This window comes from Pseudophryne corroboree (genome assembly GCF_028390025.1).
Source record: "Pseudophryne corroboree isolate aPseCor3 chromosome 3 unlocalized genomic scaffold, aPseCor3.hap2 SUPER_3_unloc_37, whole genome shotgun sequence".
Classification (NCBI taxonomy): domain Eukaryota; kingdom Metazoa; phylum Chordata; class Amphibia; order Anura; family Myobatrachidae; genus Pseudophryne; species Pseudophryne corroboree.
This window is the reverse complement of record NW_026967527.1, coordinates 265809-286667: the sequence shown is the minus strand read 5'-3', so window position 1 is coordinate 286667 and position 20859 is coordinate 265809. Positions and strand designations below refer to the sequence as shown.

The 20859-nt window shown below is 47.4% G+C and overlaps 1 protein-coding gene across 1 annotated transcript; it reads left to right on the top strand.

Moving 5' to 3' along the window:
- Nucleotides 1-15199: 15199 nt before the first annotated feature.
- Nucleotides 15200-17956, top strand: LOC134984125 (zinc finger protein OZF-like). Its single transcript, XM_063949752.1, has one exon. It carries the CDS (start codon nt 15234-15236, stop codon nt 16914-16916), a length of 1683 nt encoding a protein of 560 aa, XP_063805822.1. The 5' UTR covers nt 15200-15233; the 3' UTR covers nt 16917-17956.
- Nucleotides 17957-20859: the final 2903 nt, after the last annotated feature.

Here is a 20859-nt window from a genome sequence, read left to right as displayed (position 1 = left end):
TGACAATCAACCATTTGCTCCCAAAATCAAGAAAATGGACAAACACAGTTCAGATAAATTGGTTTAATGAAACAAATGTAACCAATTTGTCTGAAAGTCCATTTTTGTCTGTTTTCCAATCTTTGAGAGCAAATAGTAAATTGCCATTTGCTCCCAGACATTGCCAGATTTTCTTTCCAATCAGCCAGATTGGACAGATAATCTTTTAGTGTGTAGGGCCCTAAGACAATACAGTAAGAAACTATAGGTCAGTAAGACAATACAGAAGAAACAATAGGTCAGTAAGACAATACAGTAGGTAACTATAGGTCAGTAAGACAATACAGTAGGAAACTATAGGTCAGTAAGACAGGAAACTATAGGTCAGTAAGACAGTGATACAGTAGGAAACTATAGGTCAGTAAGACAATGTAGAAGGCAACTAGATGAGTAAGACAATACAGAAGAAACTATAGGTCAGTAAGAATAGAGAAGGAAACTATAGGTCAGTAAAACAATACAGAAGGAAACTATAGGTCAGTATGACAATACAGTAGGAAACTATAGGTAAGTAAGACAATACAGAAGGAAGCTATAGGTCAGTAAGACAATACAGTAGGAAACTATAGGTCAGTTAGACAATACAGAAGCAACTATAGGTCAGTAAGACAATACAGAAGGAAACTATAGGTCAGTAAGACAATACAGAAGCAACTATAGGTCAGTAAGACAATACAGAAGGAAACTATAGGTCAGTAAGACAATACAGAAGGAAACTATAGGTCAGTAAGACAATACAGTAGGAAACTGTAGGTCAGTAAGACAATACAGTAGGAAACTATAGGTCAGGAAGACAATACAGTAGGAAACTATAGGCCAGTAAGACAATACAAAAGGAAACTGTAGGTCAGTAAGACAATACAGTGGGAAACTAAGTCAGTAAAACAATACAGTAAGAAACTATAGGTCAGTAAGACAATACAGTAGGAAACTATAGGTCAGTAAGACAATACAGTAGTAAACATCTACAAAGCCATTTTCTCTTACATCCTAGAGGATGCTGGGGACTCTGTAAGGACCATGGGTTATAGACGGGCTCCGCAGGAGACATGGGCACCTAAAAAGAACTTTTCCTATGGGTGTGCACTGGCTCTTCCCTCTATGCCCCTCCTCCAGTTAGATTCTGTGCCCAGAGGAGAAGGGTGCACTGCAGAGAGCTCTCCTGAGTTTTCTGTAGAAAAAGAATTTTGTTAGGTTTTTTATTTTCAGGGAGTCCTGTTGGCAGCAGGCTCCCTGCATCGTGGGACTGGGGGGAGAGAAACAGACCTACTTAACTGATAGGCTCTGCTTCTTAGGCTACTGGACACCATTAGCTCCAGAGGGAGTCAGAGCACAGGTCTCACCCTTGGGTTCGTCCCGGAGCCGCGCCGCCGTCCTCCTCACAGATGCTGGAAGATAGAAGCCGGGCGAGTATGAGAAGATAGAAGACATCTCAGGTGGCAGAAGACTTCAGATCTTCTTGAGGTACCGCTGCGCGCCATTGCTCCCAGACACAACACACAGAGGCAGCACTGATGGGTGCAGGGTGCAGGGGAGGGGGGGAGGGGCGGGGGGGTGCCCTGGGCAGCAATAATCCTCAAAGTTTGATGCACAAAGAGTATGATTAGGCTGCGGAGGCAGTAAATCACAGATCCCCCGCCATTTTATTACAATTGCACTGGGACCGAAGCCCGCCGTCGGGTGGGCGGAGCTTGATCCTCACCACTAACCAGCGCCATTTTCTCCACAGAAGCTGCATGAGGACACTGGCTCCCCGGTCTCTCCCCTGCTGAACGCTTTCACAGGCTGGAAAAAGAGGAGGGGGGCACATTGGTAACGCAGTGAGTGGGAATTGTGTGTATATATATATATATATATATATATATATATATATAAAAGCGCTATCTGGTCATTTATTTTTTCCGGTGTTATTTAGGCGCTGGGTGTGTGCTGGCATACTCTCTCTCTCTGTCTCTCCTAAGGACCTGGTTGGGGTTTTGTCCCCTTATAGTTATATACCTGTGTGTGTGGGGTGTCGGTACGTGCGTGTCGACATGTCTGAGGCGGAACGCTTCTCCAAGGAGGAGGTGGAGTAAATGAGTGGTGTGTCCCCGTCGGTGGTGCCGACACAGGAATGGATGGACATGTGGCATATGTTGAATGCAAGTGTAGCATCTTTACATAAGAGGCTTGATAAGGCTGAATCCGGGGAGGCATCAGGGGGTCAATCCTCGGATTGGACCGACTCACAGGGTCTGTCGGGGTCTCAAAAACGTCCCTTAGCACAGATTGTGGACACTACTACCGACACGGACTTTGATTCCAGTGTCGACTATGATGAAGTAAAATTGCACCCTAGGGTGACTAAAACCATTCAGTGTATGATTGTGGCAATAAGGGATGTGTTGCATATTGAGGATGAACCCTCGGTCCCCGACACAAGGGTGCACATGTTTAAGGGAAAGAAACAGATTATTTATTTTCCCACATCTCATGAACTAAATGATTTCTTTGAAAAGGCTTGGGAGACTCCGGAGAAGAGACCGCAGATCCCAAAAATTATTTATATGGCATACCCCTTCCCTAAACAGGACAGGGGGCGTTGGGAATCACCTCCCACTGTGGACAAGGCCTTAATGCGCCTGTCCAAGAAAGTGGCGCTACCGTCTCCAGACACAGCGTCCCTCAAGGATCCTGCGGATCGCAGGCAGGAGACTACTTTAAAGTCTATTTATTCCCATACTGGAGCTGTGCTAAGACCGACTATTGCGTCGGCATGGGTATGTAGCGCAATTTCAGCATGGACAGATGATCTGACGGCTGAATTTGATACCATGGATAGAGATACTATATTGTTAATTCTAGCCCATATTAAAGCCGCAGTCTTATTTATGAGAGATGCTCAAAGGGATATTGGATTGCTAGCTTCTAGGGCCAATGCCATGTCTATCTCAGCGAGACGATCCTTATGGACTCGCCAATGGACGGGTGATGCGGATTCCAAAAAACATATGGAAGTCCTACCCTATAAGGGAGACGTATTGTTTGGGGATGGGCTGACGGACCTGGTTTCCACAGCTACCGCAGGTAAATCAAATTTTCTCTAACGTCCTAGTGGATGCTGGGGACTCCGTAAAGACCATGGGGAACAGATGGGCTCCGCAGGAGACTGGGCACTCTAAGAAAGAATTAGTACTACTGGTGTGCACTGGCTCCTCCCTCTATGCCCCTCCTCCAGACCTCGGTTAGAATCTGTGCCTGGCCAGAGCTGGGTGCTCCTAGTGGGCTCTCCTGAGCTTGCTAATAAGAAAGTATTTTAGTTAGGTTTTTTATTTTCAGAGAGCTTCTGCTGACAACAGACTCTCTGCTACGAGGGACTGAGGGAAGAGAAGCAAACCTACTCATTGAAGCTAGGTTGCGCTTCTTAGGCTACTGGACACCATTAGCTCGAGAGGGATCGAACACAGGTACGTTGGTCGTACGTTCCCGGAGCCGCGCCGCCGTCCCCCTCGCAGAGCCAGAAGTCAGAAGCCGGCAGAAGCAAGAAGACATCGAAATCGGTGGCAGAAGACTCCTGTCTTCACATGAGGTAGCGCACAGCACTGCAGCTGTGCGCCATTGCGCCCACACTACCCACACACTCTGGTCACTGTAGGGTGCAGGGCGCAGGGGGGGGGGGGGGGCGCCCTGGGCAGCAATTAGGATACCTCTTGGCAAAAAGACACATATATACAGCCGGGCACTGTATATATGTACGAGCCCCCGCCATTTTATTTACACAGACCCGGGACAGAAGCCCGCCGCTGAGGGGGCGGGGCCTTCTTCCTCAGCACTCACCAGCGCCATTTTCTCTCCACAGCTCCGCTGAGAGGAAGCTCCCCAGGCTCTCCCCTGCAGTATCCAGGTAGAAAAAGGGTAAAAAGAGAGGGGGGGCACATAAATTTAGGCGCAAATTGTCATAAACAGCAGCTACTGGGTAAACACTAAATTACTGTGTAATCCCTGGGTTATATAGCGCTGGGGTGTGTGCTGGCATATTCTCTCTCTGTGTCCCCAAAAGGCCTTTGTGGGGGTCCTGTCCTAAAGTGAGCATTCCCTGGGTGTGTGCAGTGTGTCGGTACGTTTGTGTCAACATGTTTGACGAGGAAGGATACGTGGAGGCAGAACAAGTGCAGATGAATGTGGGGTCGCCGCCGACGGCGCCGACACCTGATTGGATGGATATGTGGAAGGTGTTAAATGATAACGTAAGCTCCTTGCATAAGAGGTTGGATAAAGCTGAAGCCTTGGGACAGTCAGGGTCTCAACCCATGTCTGATCCTACAGCTCAGAGGCCGTCAGGGTCTCAAAAGCGCCCGCTATCCCAGATTGTTGACACAGATATCGACACGGATTCTGACTCCAGTGTCGATGACGATGATGCTAAGTTGCAGCCTAAAATGACTAAAGCCATCCGCTACATGATTAAAGCAATGAAGGATGTATTGCACATATCAGAGGAAAACCCTGTCCCTGACAAGAGGGTTTATATGTATGGGAGAAAAAGCAAGAAGTGACTTTTCCCCCTTCACATGAATTCAATGAATTATGTGAAAAAGCGTGGTATTCCCCTGATAGGAAAGTAGTAATTTCCAAAAGATTGCTTATGGCGTACCCTTTCTCGCCAACCGACAGGTTACGCTGGGAATCCTCCCCTAGGGTAGATAAGGCGTTGACACGCTTATCTAAGAAGGTGGCCCTGCCGTCACAGGATACGGCCGCCCTAAAGGATCCTGCGGATAGAAAGCAGGAAGGTATCCTGAAGTCTGTTTATACACATTCTGGTACTCTACTGAGGCCAGCAATTGCTTCGGCCTGGATGTGTAGTGCTGTAGAGGAGATAGATACCCTGGACAGGGAAACTGTTCTACTAACCCTGGGGCATATCAAAGACGCTGTCCTATATATGCGGGATGCCCAGAGGGACATTTGCCTGCTGGGCTCTAGAATAAACGCAATGTCAATTTCTGCCAGAAGGGTCCTGTGGACTCGGCAGTGGACTGGTGATGCCGACTCTAAAAAACACATGGAGGTTTTACCTTACAAGGGTGAGGAATTGTTTGGGCACGGTCTCTCGGACCTGGTTTCCACAGCAACGGCTGGGAAGTCTAATTTTTTGCCATATGTTCCCTCACAGCCAAAGCACCGTATTACCAAATGCAGTTCTTTCGTTCACAAAAAGCAAGAAAGTCAGAGGTGCATCTTTTCTTGCCAGAGGCAGGGGTAGAGGAAAGAAGCTGCACCATGCAGCTAGTTCCCAGGAACAAAAGTCCTCCCCGGCCTCCACTAAATCCACCGCGTGACGCTGGGGCTCCAAAGGCAGAGTCAGGAGCGGTGGGGGCGTGTCTCCGAAATTTCAGCCACCAGTGGGTTCGCTCATGGGTGGATCCTTGGGCTATACAAATTGTGTCTCAGGGATACAAGCTGGAATTCGAAGTGACGCCCCCTCACCATTACCTAAAATCGTCCCTGCCGGCTTCTCCCATGGAAAGGGAGGTAGTGTTGGCGGCAATTCACAAGTTATATCTCCAGCAGGTGGTGGTGAAGGTTCCCCTTCTTCAACAGGGATGGGGCTACTATTCCACAATGTTTGTGGTGCCGAAACCGGACGGTTCGGTCAGACCCATTTTGAATTTAAAATCCCTGAACATTTATCTGAAGAAATTCAAGTTCAAAATGGAATCGCACAGAGCGGTCATTGCAAGCCTGGAAGAGGGGGATTTTATGGTGTCGCTGGACATCAGGGATGCTTACTTGCATGTCCCCATTTATCCACCTCATCAGGAGTACCTCAGGTTTGTGGTACAGAACTGTCATTACCAATTCCAGACGTTGTCGTTTGGCCTGTCCACGGCACCGAGAATATTTACCAAGGTAATGGCGGAGATGATGGTACTCCTTCGAAAGCAAGGAGTTACAATTATCCCATACTTGGACAATCTCCTCATAAAGACGAGGTCCAGGGAGCAGTTGCTGATCAGCCTAGCACACTCTCAGGAAGTGTTGCAACAACACGGGTGGATCCTGAATATTCCAAAGTCGCAGCTGATCCCTACGACGCGTCTGCCCTTCATGGGCATGATTCTGGACACAGACCAGAAGAAGGTGTTTCTCCCGGCGGAGAAGGCTCAGGAGCTCGTGACTCTGGTCAGAGACCTCCTAAAACCGAAACAGGTATCGGTGCATCACTGCACGCGAGTCCTGGGAAAGATGGTGGCGTCATACGAAGCCATTCCCTTCGGCAGGTTCCATGCGAGGATCTTTCAGTGGGATCTGTTGGACAAGTGGTCCGGATCGCATCTTCAGATGCATCGGCTGATCACCCTGTCCCCCAGGGCCAGGGTGTCTCTTCTGTGGTGGCTGCAAAGTGCTCTCCTCCTCGAAGGCCGCAGGTTCGGCATACAGGACTGGGTCCTGGTGACCACGGATGCAAGCCTCCGAGGATGGGGGGCAGTCACTCAGGGAAGAAACTTCCAAGGGCTGTGGTCAAGTCGGGAGACTTGTCTGCACATCAATATCCTGGAACTAAGGGCCATATACAACGCCCTGAGTCAAGCGGAGCCTCTGCTTTGAAACCAACCAGTGCTGATTCAGTCAGACAACATCACCGCAGTGGCCCATGTAAACCGCCAGGGCGGCACAAGAAGCAGGGTGCAATGGCGGAATCCACCAGGATTCTTCGTTGGGCGGAGAATCACGTGCAAGCACTGTCAGCGGTGTTCATTCCGGGAGTGGACAACTGGGAAGCAGACTTCCTCAGCAGGCACGACCTCCACCCGGGAGGGTGGGGACTTCATCAAGAAGTCTTCACGCAGATTGTAAATCGATGGGAACTGCCACAGGTGGACATGATGGCGTCCCGCCTCAACAAAAAGCTAAAAAGGTATTGCGCCAGGTCAAGGGACCCTCAGGCGATAGCTGTGGACGCACTAGTATCACCGTGGGTGTTCCAGACGGTCTATGCGTTTCCTCCTCTTCCTCTCATACCAAAGGTGCTGAGAATTGTAAGAAAAAGAGGAGTGAGAACAATACTCATTGTTCCGGATTGACCAAGAAGGACTTGGTACCCGGAACTGCAAGAAATGCTCACAGAGGACCTATGGCCTCTGCCTCTCAGACAGGACCTGTTGCAACAAGGGCCCTGTCTGTTCCAAGACTTACCGCAGCTGCGTTTGACGGCATGGCGGTTGAACACCGGATCCTAGCGGAAAAAGGCATTCTGGAGAAGTTATTCCTACGCTGATAAAGGCTAGGAAGGACGTGACAGCAAAGCATTATCACCGTATATGGCGAAAATATGTTACTTGGTGTGAGGCCAGGAAGGCCCCTACAGAGGAATTCCAGCTCGGCCGGTTCCTGCACTTCCTACAGTCAGGAGTGTCTATGGGCCTAAAATTAGGGTCCATAAAGGTCCAGATTTCGGCCCTATCCATTATCTTTCAAAAAGAACTGGCTTCACTGCCTGAGGTTCAGACGTTTGTTAAGGGAGTGCTGCATATTTAGCCCCCTTTTGTGCCACCAGTGGCACCTTGGGATCTTAACGTGATGTTGGGTTTCCTGAAATCCCACTGGTTTGAGCCACTTAAAACCGTGGAGCTAAAGTATCTCATGTGGAAAGTGGTCATGCTGTTGGCCTTAGCTTCGGCTAGGCGTGTGTCAGAATTGGCGGCTTTGTCATGTAAAAGCCCCTATCTGGTTTTCCATATGGACAGGGCAGAATTGCGGACTCGTCCGCAATTTCAGCCAAAGGTGGTGTCATCTTTTCATTTGAACCAACCTATTGTGGTGCCTGCGGCTACTCGTGACTTGGAGGATTCCAAGTTACTTGACGTAGTCCGGGCTTTGAAGATTTATGTAACCAGAACGGCTGGAGTCAGGAAGACTGACTCACTGTTTATCCTGTATGCATCCAACAAGCTGGGTGCACCTGCTTCAAAGCAAACTATTGCTCGCTGGATCTGTAACACGATTCAGCAGGCTCATTCTGCGGCTGGATTGCCGCATCCAAAATCAGTGAAAGCCCATTCCACAAGGAAGGTGGGCTCTTCTTGGGCGGCTGCCCGAGGGGTCTCGGCATTACAGCTTTGCCGAGCTGCTACTTGGTCGGGTTCAAACACATTTGCACAATTCTACAAGTTTGATACCCTGGCTGAGGAGGACCTTGTGTTTGCCCAGTCGGTGCTGCAGAGTCATCCGCACTCTCCCGCCTGTTTGGGAGCTTTGGTATAATCCCCATGGTCCTTACGGAGTCCCCAGCATCCACTAGGACGTTAGAGAAAATAAGATTTTACTCACCGGTAATTCTATTTCTCGTAGTCCGTAGTGGATGCTGGGCACCCGTCCCAAGTGCGGACTTTCTGCAATACGTGTATATAGTTATTGCTTACTAAACGGTTATGTTATGTGGCATCCGTTGAGTGATGCTCGTTTATTGTTCATGCTGTTAACTGGGTATGTTATCACAAGTTATACGGTGTGATTGGTGTGGCTGGTATGAGTCTTAAGCTGGATTCCAGAAATCCTTTCCTTGTACTGTCAGCTCTTCCGGGCACAGTTTCCTTAACTGAGGTCTGGAGGAGGGGCATAGAGGGAGGAGCCAGTGCACACCAGGTAGTACTAAATCTTTCTTTAGAGTGCCCAGTCTCCTGCGGAGCCCGTCTATTCCCCATGGTCCTTACGGAGTCCCCAGCATCCACTACGGACTACGAAAAATAGATTTACCGGTGAGTAAAATCTTATTTTTTACCATTTATTCCCCAACAGCAAAAGAAAATATCACCGTATCAGATGCAGTCCTTTCGGTCACAAAAGTCCAGAAGAGGTCGGGGGTCCTCCTTCCTTGCCAGAGGTAAGGCTGGAGGGAAAAGAGCACCCGCTTCGGCCGGTGCCCAGGAACAAAAGTCCTCCCCGGCTACTGCAAAACCCTCAGCATGACGCTGGGGCTCCCCTGAGGGAGTCTGCACCGGTGGGGGCACGTCTTCGACTTTTCAGCCAGGCCTGGGTCATCTCAGACCTGAATCCTTGGGTGTTGGAAATAGTTTCCCAGGGTTACAAACTGGAATTCGAAGAGGTGCCCCCGCGCCGATTTTTTAAGTCGGCATTACCAGCTTCTACACCAGAACGGAATGTAGTGTTAGCTGCAATTCAAACGCTGGGTCTACAGCAAGTAATTATCAGGGTTCCCTTGAACCAGCAGGGAAGAGGCTACTACTCGACCCTCTTTGTGGTCCCGAAACCGGACGGTTCGGTCAGACCTATTTTGATATACAAAAAAAGCAATTGAGGCTGTGCTAGATTATTACATAAAACAACAATAATATCTGATAATTCAATGTTTAGTTAAAAATAAATGTATTTAATATGGGAATATAAACCATCAATGGTAGTTCCAAATAATGACATTAAAAAGTACACATGGTAGAATAAATAAAACCAGGGTTACCCATAGGCCAGGAATATAGGTGGTATTGAATTAGGAAAGTCCGTTCCAGATTTGTTCCCCAATAGTTAATATGTCCAGCAACTACAGATTTAGGAGGTGTATATATCCAAAATTGTGGCTTTTACCGCTAGAGAATATGTTGCTCCAAGGTGGTAAATGGTGAGCTCCTCATGCAGTGCGGTGGACAAAGTTCGACAGTTCAGCCAAATAACAGACACCTTCCGGTATGGATCTTTTGCTGGAATGTAATAGGGGATTGTCCGGACTTTTTAGCAAGAGTTCCTGGCGTGAAAAAGCTGCCACCCCAGTGCAGCGAAACGCGTCAGACTACAGGGACCCACGCCAGGAACGCTTGCTAAAAAGTCCGGACCATCCCCTACTACATTCCAGCACAAGATCCATACCGGAAGGTGTCTGTTATTTGGCTGAACTGTTGAACTTTGTCCACCGCACTGCATGAGGAGCTCACCATTTACCACCTTGGAGCAACATATCCTCTAGCGGTAAAAGCCACAATTTTGGATATATACACCTCCTAAATCTGTAGTTGCTGGACATATTAACTATTGGGGGAACAAATCTGGAACAGACTTTCCTAATTCAATACCACCTATATTCCTGGCCTATGGGTAACCCTGGTTTTATTTATTCTACCATGTGTACTTTTTAATGTCATTATTTGGAACTACCATTGATGGTTTATATTCCCATATTAAATACATTCATTTTTAACTAAACATTGAATTATCAGATATTGTTGTTTTATGTAATAATCTAGCGCAGCCTCAATTGCTTTTTTTGTATATCTCCTGTGGGAGTGACTTCCCGTTTTTTACGGCTGCTGCTTGACAGAGCACCCCATATCCAAGCGCCCGAGAACTCTGGGTTATTCCTTTCTCCTACACAAAGACCTATTTTGAATCTAAAATCCCTAAACCTGTACATGAAAAGATTCAAATTCAAGATGGAATCGCTCAGGGCGATTATAGCCAATATGGAGGAGGGGGAGTTTATGGTGTCACTGCACATAAAGGATGCTTACCTTCATGTCCCCATATATCCCTCCCATCAGGAATACCTGAGATTCGCTGTACAGGATTGTCATTACCAATTTCAGACGTTGCCATTTGGTCTTTCCAACGCCCCAAGGATTTTCACCAAGATAATGGATGAAATCATGGTGCTCCTGCGCAAGCATGGAGTCACAATTATCCCATACTTGGACGATCTCCTGATAAAGGCGAGATCAAGAGAGAAAATTGCTGAACAGTGTAGCGTTCTCTCTGAGTGCTCCAGCAACACGGTTGGATTTTTAATCTACCGAAGTCACCGTTGATTCCGACAACTCGACTTATGTTCCTAGGTATGATACTAGATACGGAACAAATGAAGGTTTTTCTTCCGTTGGAAAAAGCCCAGGACATCCAGAACATGGTCAGAGACCTGCTAAAACCGAAAAGGGTGTCAGTTCATCAATGCACTCGAGTTCTGGGAAAAATGGTGGCGGACTACGAGGCCATCCGCTTCGGCAGGTTCCATGCGAGGACGTTTCAATGGGACTTTCTGGACAAATGGTCCGGGTCGCATCTGCACTTACATCGGAAAATAACTCTGTCCCCAAGGGCCAGAGTGTCTCTCCTATGGTGCTGCAAAGTGCTCACCTGCTGGAGGGTCGCAGGTTCGGAATTCAGGACTGGATCCTGGTAACCATGGACGTGAGTCTCCGAGGATGGGGAGCAGTCACCCAAGGAAAACATTTTCAGGGACCGTGGTCAGACCAGGAGTCCTGTCTACACATCAATGTGTTGGAACTCAGGGCCATATACAACTGCCTTCGACAAGCGGAGAGTCTTCTTCGAAACCTACCAGTTCTGATTCAATCAGACAATGTCACAGCAGTGGCTCATGTGAACCACCAAGGCGGGACAAGAAGCAGAGTCGCGATGGCGGAAGCCGCAAGGATTCTTCGCTGGGCGGTAAAATCACGTAAGTGCTCTGTCGGCTGTCTTCATTCCGGGAATGGACAACTGGGAAGCAGACTTCCTCAGCAGACATGATCTCCATCCAGGAGAGTGGGGACTTCATCAAGAAGTCTTTGCAGACATAACACGTCTTTGGGGAATTCCTCAAATAGACATGATGGCGTCACGCCTCAACAAAAAGCTTCGGAGGTATTGTGCCAGGTCTCTGGACCCTCAGGCAGTAGCAGTAGACGCCCTGGTAACACCGTGGGTGTTCCACTCGGCCTACGTGTTTCCTCCTCTTCCTCTCATCACAAAAGTGTTGAGGATCATAAGGCGAAGAAGAGTACAGACGATACTTGTTGTTCCAGACTGGCCTCGAAGGGCCTGGTACTCAGATCTTCAAGAGATGCTCACAGGAGATCCCTGGCCTCTCCCTCTGAGGGAGGACCTGTTGCAACAGGGGCCCTGTATATTCCAAGACTTACCGCGGTTACGTTTGACGGCATGGTGGTTGAACGCCGAATCCTAGCGGAGAAGGGGATTCCGGAGGAGGTCATCCCTACTTTAATAAAGGCTAGGAAGGAGGTAACGGTGAAACATTATCACCGTATCTGGTGAAAGTATGTGTCTTGGTGTGAAACCAAGAACGCGCCTACGGAAGATTTTCATTTGGGGCGTTTTCTCCACTTCCTGCAGACATGAGTGGATATGGGCCTGAATTTAGGTTCTGTTAAGGTACAGATTTCAGCCCTTTCGATTTTCTTTCAGAGGGAATTGGCTTCTCTTCCAGAAGTCCAGACGTTTGTAAAGAGAGTGCTGCACATCCAGCCTCCTTATGTGCCTCCAGTGGCACCGTGGGACCTGAACGTGGTGTTGCAGTTCCTAAAATCACACTGGTTTGAACCACTTAACAGGGTTGAGTTTAAATTTCATACCTGGAAGGTGGTCATGTTGTTGGCCTTGGCATCGGCAAGGAGAGTGTCAGAATTGGCGGCCTTGTCACACAAGAGCCCCTACTTGATTTTTCATGTGGATAGAGCGGAATTGAGGACACGCCCTCAATTTTTGCCTAAGGTGGTTTCTTCATTCCATCTGAACCAACCTATCGTGGTGCCTGTGGCTACGAGTGACTCGGAGGATTCCAGGTCCCTGGACGTAGTCAGGGCTTTGAAGATTTATGTAGCCAGAATGGCTAGAATTAGGAAAACAGAGGCTCTGTTTTTCCTGTATGCTGCTAATAAGATTGGCGCACCTGCTTCGAAGCAGACTATTGCTCGCTGGATCTGTAATACGATTCAGCAGGCTCATTCTGCGGCTGGATTGCCGGTTCCAAATTCGGTTAAGGCCCATTCCACTAGGAAGGTGGGCTCTTCTTGGGCGGCTGCCCGAGGCGTCTCGGCATTACAGCTTTGCCGTGCGGCAACTTGGTCGGGGTCAAACACCTTTGCTAAATTCTACAAGTTTGATACCCTGGCTGACGAGGACCTAGCTTTTGCTCAGTCGGTGCTGCAGAGTCATTCGCACTCTCCCGCCCGATTGGGAGCTTTGGTATAAACCCCATGGTCCTTACGGAGTCCCCAGCATCCTTTAGGACGTAAGAGAAAATAAGATTTTAAACCTACCGGTAAATCTATTTCTCCTAGTCCGTAGAGGATGCTGGGCGCTCGTCCCAGTGCGGAAACTCTGCAAGACTTGTATATAGTTGTTGCTTCCATAAGGGTTATGTTACAGTTGGAGTCGGTTTTGGACCGTCACTGTTGTTGTTCATACGGTTAACTGGTTATGTCTGTTCCAGGTTACATGGTATGATCGGTGTGGGCTGGTATGAATCTTGCCCTTGGATTTTTAAATCCTGCCTTGTATTGTCCATCTCCTCTGGGCACAGTTCTCTAACTGAGATCTGGAGGAGGGGCATAGAGGGAGGAGCCAGTGCACACCCATAGGAAAAGTTCTTTTTAGGTGCCCATGTCTCCTGCGGAGCCCGTCTATACCCCATGGTCCTTACGGAGTCCCCAGCATCCTCTACGGACTAGGACAAATAGATTTACCGGTAGGTTTAAAATCTTATTTTAAATGAGTTCCTCCTAACACCGCACTGCAGACATTTGTGAGCAAAATAAAAAAACCTATGGAGAATTATCACCAATAACTTTTTGCGGCTAATTGGTTAGGGAGTTTTTGCGATGAACTGATTCCCCCCCCATAAAATGTTTATACATACAGTATGATGTTACATTGAGATTACCGCTGGAGGAAACTCTGCCACAATATTATTAAATGTGTAATTTATCCCCTCCTCGTATGGGTGTAATATATTAATATATTCTTACTGAACAGGATTACCAGCACTGAATCAGTTATCACCCAATATAATACACATGCCGATGTGTAACAACAAATACACTTGTTTCTTTATTACTTTATTCACCTTTATACATTTACCTTTGTGTTTTATATATCACTGATTTATCTTACATACTTTACTGTACTTAATAAATGTTATATATTATTTATTAGTGCACAAACAGGACAGCACTTTCTCTTCTTTGGTGTTTTATTATTGCAAAGCCCATGTCACCTCTAGTAATCCCACATGAGTGTCCGTGTCACCTCCAGTAATCCCACATGAGTGTCCATGTCACCTCTAGTAATCCCACATGAGCGTCCATGTCACCTCTAGTAATCCCACATGAGTGTCCATGTCACCTCTAGTAATCCCACATGAGCGTCCATGTCACCTCTAGTAATCCCACATGAGCGTCCATGTCACCTCTAGTAATCCCACATGAGCGTCCATGTCACCTCTACTAATCCCACATGAGTGTCCATGTCACCTCTAGTAATCCCACATGAATGTCCATGTCACCTCTAGTAATCCCACGTTAGCGTCCATGTCACCTCTAGTAACCCCACATGAGCGTCCATGTCAACTCTAGTAACCCCACATCAGCGTCCATGTCACCTCTGGTAACCCCACATGAGCGTCCATGTCCCCTCTAGTGATCCCACATGAGCGTCCGTGTCACCTCTAGTGATCCCACATGAGCGTCCGTGTCACCTCTAGTGATCCCACATGAGCGTCCGTGTCACCTCTAGTAATCCCACGTGAGCATCCACGTCACCTCTAGTAATTCCACGTGAGCATCCACGTCACCTCTAGTGATCCCACGTGAGCGTCCGTGTCACCTCTAGTAATCCCACGTGAGCGTCCTTGTCTCCTCTAGTAATCCCACGTGAGCGTCCCTGTCACCTCTAGTAATCCCACGCGAGCGTCCCTGTCTCCTCTAGTAATCCCACGTGAGCGTCCGTGTCACCTCTAGTAATCCCACGTGAGCATCCGTGTCACCTCTAGTAATCCCACGTGAGCGCCCGTGTCACCTCTAGTAATCCCACGGGAGCGTCCATGTCACCTCTAGTAATCCCACGTGAGCGTCCGTGTCACCTCTAGTAATCCCACGTGAGCGTCCACGTCACCCCTAGTAATCCCACATGAGCGTCCATGTCACCTCTAGTAATCCCACATGAGCGTCCATGTCACCTCTAGTAATCCCACATGAGCATTCAGTGTTGATCAAGCTCCAGTCTAAGCATCCTAGCTTTTTTTGTTTTTTAATAAACATAAAAGCAATGATTACAGGTAAAAATGTCTGTTATAGAATTATATATTGTATCCTGTAACACCCTGGGTCTTGTCTACTCATTTTATATATTAATGTATTTTATTTCCAGGAGATGGACACACAAGCAGGAATATCTCAGAAGGACATCTAATGTTATCCCTGGATTGTGACATAACAGATAATGACAGTAGACAGGATTCTCCAGGAGATAATCCCATTACCCCAATTATACATCCAGCTCTATCAGCTGGTCCCTCTGATCCTGGGGAATGTTCTCCTGATCACTCTGATATTGGTGCATCTGTTACAGCTCTGAGAGTAGATTCAGTGTTCCCCTGTTCTGTAGATGCCAAATGTTTTACACAGAACACAAACCTTATTACTCATCAGCCAGCTAAGGCAGGTGACAGGCCATTTCCATGTTCTGAGTGTGGGAAATGTTTTACATATAAATCATATCTTGTTAGACATGAGAGAAGTCACACAGGTGAGAAGCCGTATTCCTGTTCTGAGTGTGGGAAATGTTTCACATATAAATCAGCTTTTGTTACACATCAGAGAAGTCACACAGGTGAGAAGCCGTATTCCTGTTCTGAGTGTAGGAAATGTTTTGCTACAAAATCATTTCTTGCTACACATCAGAGAAGTCACACAGGTGAGAAGCCGTATTCCTGTTCTGAGTGTGGGAAATGTTTTGCACAGAGATCACATTTTGTTATTCATCACCATACTCACACAGGTGAGATGCCATTTTCCTGTTCTGAGTGTGGGAAATGTTTTGCATGTAAATCAGTTCTTGTTACACATCAGAGAAGTCACACAGGTGACATGCCATATTCCTGTTCTGAGTGTGGGAAATGTTTTTCATCGAAATCACATCTTGTTAGTCATCAGAGAAGTCACACAGGTGAGAAGCCATATTCCTGTTCTGAGTGTAGGAAATGTTTTGCACGGAAACCAGCTCTTGTTATACATCAGAGAAGTCACACAGGTGAGAAGCCGTATTCCTGTTCTGAGTGTGGGAAATGTTTTGCACACAAATCACATTTTGTTATACATCAGAGAAGTCACACAGGTGAGATGCCGTATTCCTGTTCTGAGTGTGGGAAATGTTATTCATCGAAACCAGATCTTGTTATACATCAGAGAAGTCACACAGGTGAGAAGCCATATTCCTGTTCTGAGTGTGGGAAATGTTTTGCATGGAAATCACATCTTGTTATACATCAGAGAAGTCACACAGGTGAGAAGCCGTATTCCTGTTCTGAGTGTGGGAAATGTTTTGCACACAAATCACATTTAGTTATACATCAGAGAAGTCACACAGGTGAGAAGCCATTTTCCTGTTCTGAGTGTGGGAAATGTTTTTCATCGACATCACATCTTGTTATACATCAGAGAAATCACACAGGTGAGAAGCCATTTTCTTGTTCTGAGTGTGGGAAATGTTTTGCACGCAAATCACATTTTGTTATACATCAGAGAAGTCACACAGGTGAGAAGCCATTTTCCTGTTCTGAGTGTGGGAAAAGTTTTGCACGCAAATCACATTTTGTTATACATCAGAGAAGTCACACAGGTGAGAAGCCATTTTCCTGTTCTGAGTGTGGGAAATGTTTTTCATCGACATCACATCTTGTTACACATCAGAGAAGTCACACAGGTGAGAAGCCGTATTCCTGTTCTGCGTGTAAGAAATGTTTTGCACGGAAATCAGATCTTGTTACACATCAGAGAAGTCACACAGGTGAGAGGCCATATTCCTGTTCTGAGTGTGGGAAATGTTTTGCACGGAAATCAGTTCTTGTTAAACATCAGCGATTTCACAGATGAGAAGCCATTTTCATGCTGTGAGAGAAATAAATCCGCTCTTGTTGAACATATTAGACATTACCCAAGTACGAAACCATTTAAATCTTCTGGAGCATAATTATCACTGTCATGCAATGTTCCTCAAGGGTGAATCCGATCTCTTATGCTTTATAAAATATACATGCTACCACTGGGTGATATAATCAGACGTCATGGCCTGGTCTACCACTGCTATGCTGATTACCTGCTTTTTGCACCAGGTACTGAGAACCTAATACCAATCCTAAATGGTTGTCTAGCTGAGCGCCAGGGGTGGATGATGCCAGTTGGCTGTGACTCAGTCTTTGTGACACATAATAGAAGCTCCTCAACAAAGGACAAGACTACAGCTTTACCAACCATCTGGATTTATGCTTTGGTGTTCAGAATTGAAAATACTGAACATGTGCTGAATCTTTGTGTTGTCCTGGTATGTGGCTGACACAGACATCAGGTATCCGCCACATACAAATCCTCATTCTTCCATCTGTGGACCATAGCCAGAATCAAGCACTTGATTCCCTCAGAAGTTCATAAACTACTGCAATTCCATCTAACTGGGTCACCCAGCAAAAGAATTACAGAGCTTGCAGCTAGTACAGAATGCAGCAGCCAAGCTGTTACCGGACCAGCCCGTTCCTGCCACATAACACCCATTCTCTACTCCCTTCACCGGCTGCCTGTAAGATGACAAATCTGTTTCATAATTGGCTAACTGACCTTCCCAGACCAACATTACATGGTCCAAGGTACTAGAAGCAGCTTCTGCCTCCTTACTGCCCTGCTTGCTTCTACAGATGAAGGACTGTTACCAGCAGTACCAAGAATCTCCTGTCATTCATTTATGGGTTGAATGTTTAGCTTTGTAGCCCTGACCATGGAACTCACTGCCTTGCACAGTCCAAGAGGCCTCCACTCTAGAGACCTTCACAAGCAGACTGATGACTGTTACTCACGCTTTTCATTAATGTACCTCTATTTCTCATACGTCCTAGAGGATGCTGGGGATTCCAAAAGGACCATGGGGTATAGACGCATCCGCAGGAGCTTGGACACACTGTAAAGACTTAAACTAGGTGAGAACTGGCTCCTCCCTCTATGCCCCTCCTCCAGACCTCAGTTAGACTTTGTGCCCAGGAGTGATGGGTCACACACTAGGGGACCTCTACTGAGTTTCTCTGAAAGACTTTATGTTAGGTTTTTTTATTTTCAGGGAGACCTGCTGGCTACAGGCTCCCTGCATCGTGGGACTGAGGGGAGAGAAGCAGGACCTACTTCTGTGAGTTTCAAGGCTCTGCTTCTCGGCTACTGGACACCATTAGCTCCAGAGGGTTCGATCACTTGGTGCGCCTAGCTGCTTGTTCCCGGAGCCACGCCGTCATTCCCCTCACAGAAGCCAGAAGAATGAAGTCGGGTGAGTATTGGAAGAAAAGAAGACTTCAAACGGCAGAAGACTTCAGTAACGGAGGTACAGTGGTAGTGCTGCTCTCCATGCTCCCACACCAACGGCACTCACAGGGTGCAGGGGGGGGGAGCGCCCTGGGCAGCATGTTACTGGTCTGCTTAATGTGAACAACTGGCAAAAAAAAAATGCGTTTAGGTACAGAGGCACCGTGGTTCATCCCCCGCCAGTATACTTGAATTATTTCCCCAACACCGCTTATACGGGTGCAGGGCGCGCGGGGGGGAGCACCCTGAGCAGCAAGTCAGTTTTAAAAGTTCTTCCTCGCACTGCCGGGGGCTCCGTATACAGACCCCCGCAGGCGCGTTATGCCTTGGTCCCCGTCGGCCGCCATGGGTACAGGGCGCCGGGAGGTGGTGGCGCCCGGGGCAGCATAGATAGTTAGAGCTCCCGGGCGCCGCACACGGGGACCCACCATGAGAGCGGCGGGTGCGCGATGCGCCGGAACTCCCGCTTCCCGAACGTTGTCTGGGGTGCAGGGCGCGCAGGGGGGCGTCCTCAGCAGCATGGTGCTGAGTGTGTGTGTGTGTGTGTGTGTATATATATATATATATATATATATATATATATATAATGTATGTGTGTATATATATGTATGTGTGTATATATATATGTGTGTGTGTGTGTGTATATATATATATATATATGAGTCGTTACCCTATATTTAGTACTCGGCCGAGAGGGGCGGAGCTTAGCCTCACACACCGAGTCAGCGCCATTTTTCCCTGCTGTCCCCGCCAAGAACAAACAGTGGGGAATGCAATGTTTGGACTCTGTTTCCCTCCCAGAGGTGTAATCTCCCTGTGTATAGGTTCCCCCGGCTCAATATAGGGTTTTTTATATATATATATATATATATATATATAATATTCATTTATTTTTGTCGAGCGGGCTTAAGTGCGCCGGGAAGGGGCGGAGCTTAGACCTCACAGAGGGGTCAGCGCCATTTTCCAAAGTTCCCCACCGGGACTTGCTGTATACTAAGAAGGAAGGGGGGCACAGAGTGTTTTAATGCTGTATGGGTGTCATACAGCATTAGGATTGATAATGGATGCAGAATCCTTGTTGTAATACATAAATACACTGTTTCCCTGTTTTATTTACTCACTATTGGTTAGTCGACGTGTGTCGACAGGTGTGAGGGCTTTGTCAAAGGCGCCTGTGGGGATAACTGTCGGTTGATTAAGCTCTAGATTGGCCGGGACGAGTTGGTTTCGATGCTCTCAAGGAGTCCGAATATTAATCTCTTCACAACGCGGAGAGAAATCTATGACAGTCAACTCCTGGTCGACGCAGAGCCCGGTCGCAAGGGATCATACACAGGCAGCTAAGTGAAATTTTATTTATATACTTTGACCTTATTTGCAATGTATGCACTTGAGGGAGTTTGGTAGTCGGGTAAGCTTCCGATAGAATTATCCTACTCGGAGTGGGTAGGGCTTGCCTATGTTTATTTTTCCTTATAACATTACAGCAGGCTGCCAAGTGACAGCAGGTGGTGTGACCGGAAAAATGCGGAGGAGGTCTCCGGGAGATGCTGGTGGGAGGTATACAGCTGTTTGGTGTGGCCTCTCTTCAGTTAATCTCGGCGGTATCCGCTGATGAGGCTAAATTCGAGAGTTAACCTCCTTCACAACAGTGGATGACGCATTCTTTTGTGGGACGCAGTCGTTTAACCGGTTCGAGACCGTTCTTTTTCCTTTTCTGTGTAGACAGTGGAAGGTGAAAAGGTAAGTGTTCTGCAACCTGGTTAGGTTCGCAGAAGTGGATGTTAGTTTCTGTTTCCACTATATACACCACTTGTCGCTGAGTCTATCTGGCTGGTCCCCACTTCAGTGACCACTTGTCCACTAGTTTTCAGTTAGTCTAGGAATAGACTACGACATGTGAGTTATTTATAGAAGCCAAAGGGGAACATTCTGAGTTACGGTTGTTTCCCCTTACTGTTTTTTCTAATAGATTTTGCCTCTCCCCTATGGAAGGGGAGGTAACACGCAACGCCTTACAGAGGTGCGTCACGTTCAGGACATTGTCTGGTTGTCCCTGTAAAAAGGTGCATATCCTTGTTTATTTGACGGTTCTTCGGCGCAGAAATGGGCCTGTTGTTCCCAACGACGCAGATGTCAGAAGTGGTTTTCAGAGTGGATACTGACCGGTTAAGGTTTGGTGTTTTCCTGTGGAAAGAGGTCTGAGGGTCCAGAGTTGGATCGACTTTGAGGTGACACCTCATCAATAGGTTCCATTAAGAAGACAGATGGATGCGGCATGAGAGGTTTTTTTTTCGGAGAGCAGGTCTAATACCAGAGTGATTTTCATGGGACCAGTTGGAAATGTGGTCCGGGTCTCACCTGCGCATCCACCGGAATATAATCAAAACGGCCAGGACATCGCTCCTGTGGTGTCTGCTCGATTTTTTCCTTCTAGAGGGATAAAGGTTTAGATCTTGGTGTCCGTGCATATAGA

Bases quoted from the DNA above. Each gene is read 5' to 3' on its own strand.
- LOC134984125 (XM_063949752.1), top strand. From the start codon at position 15,234: ATGTTATCCCTGGATTGTGACATAACAGATAATGACAGTAGACAGGAT.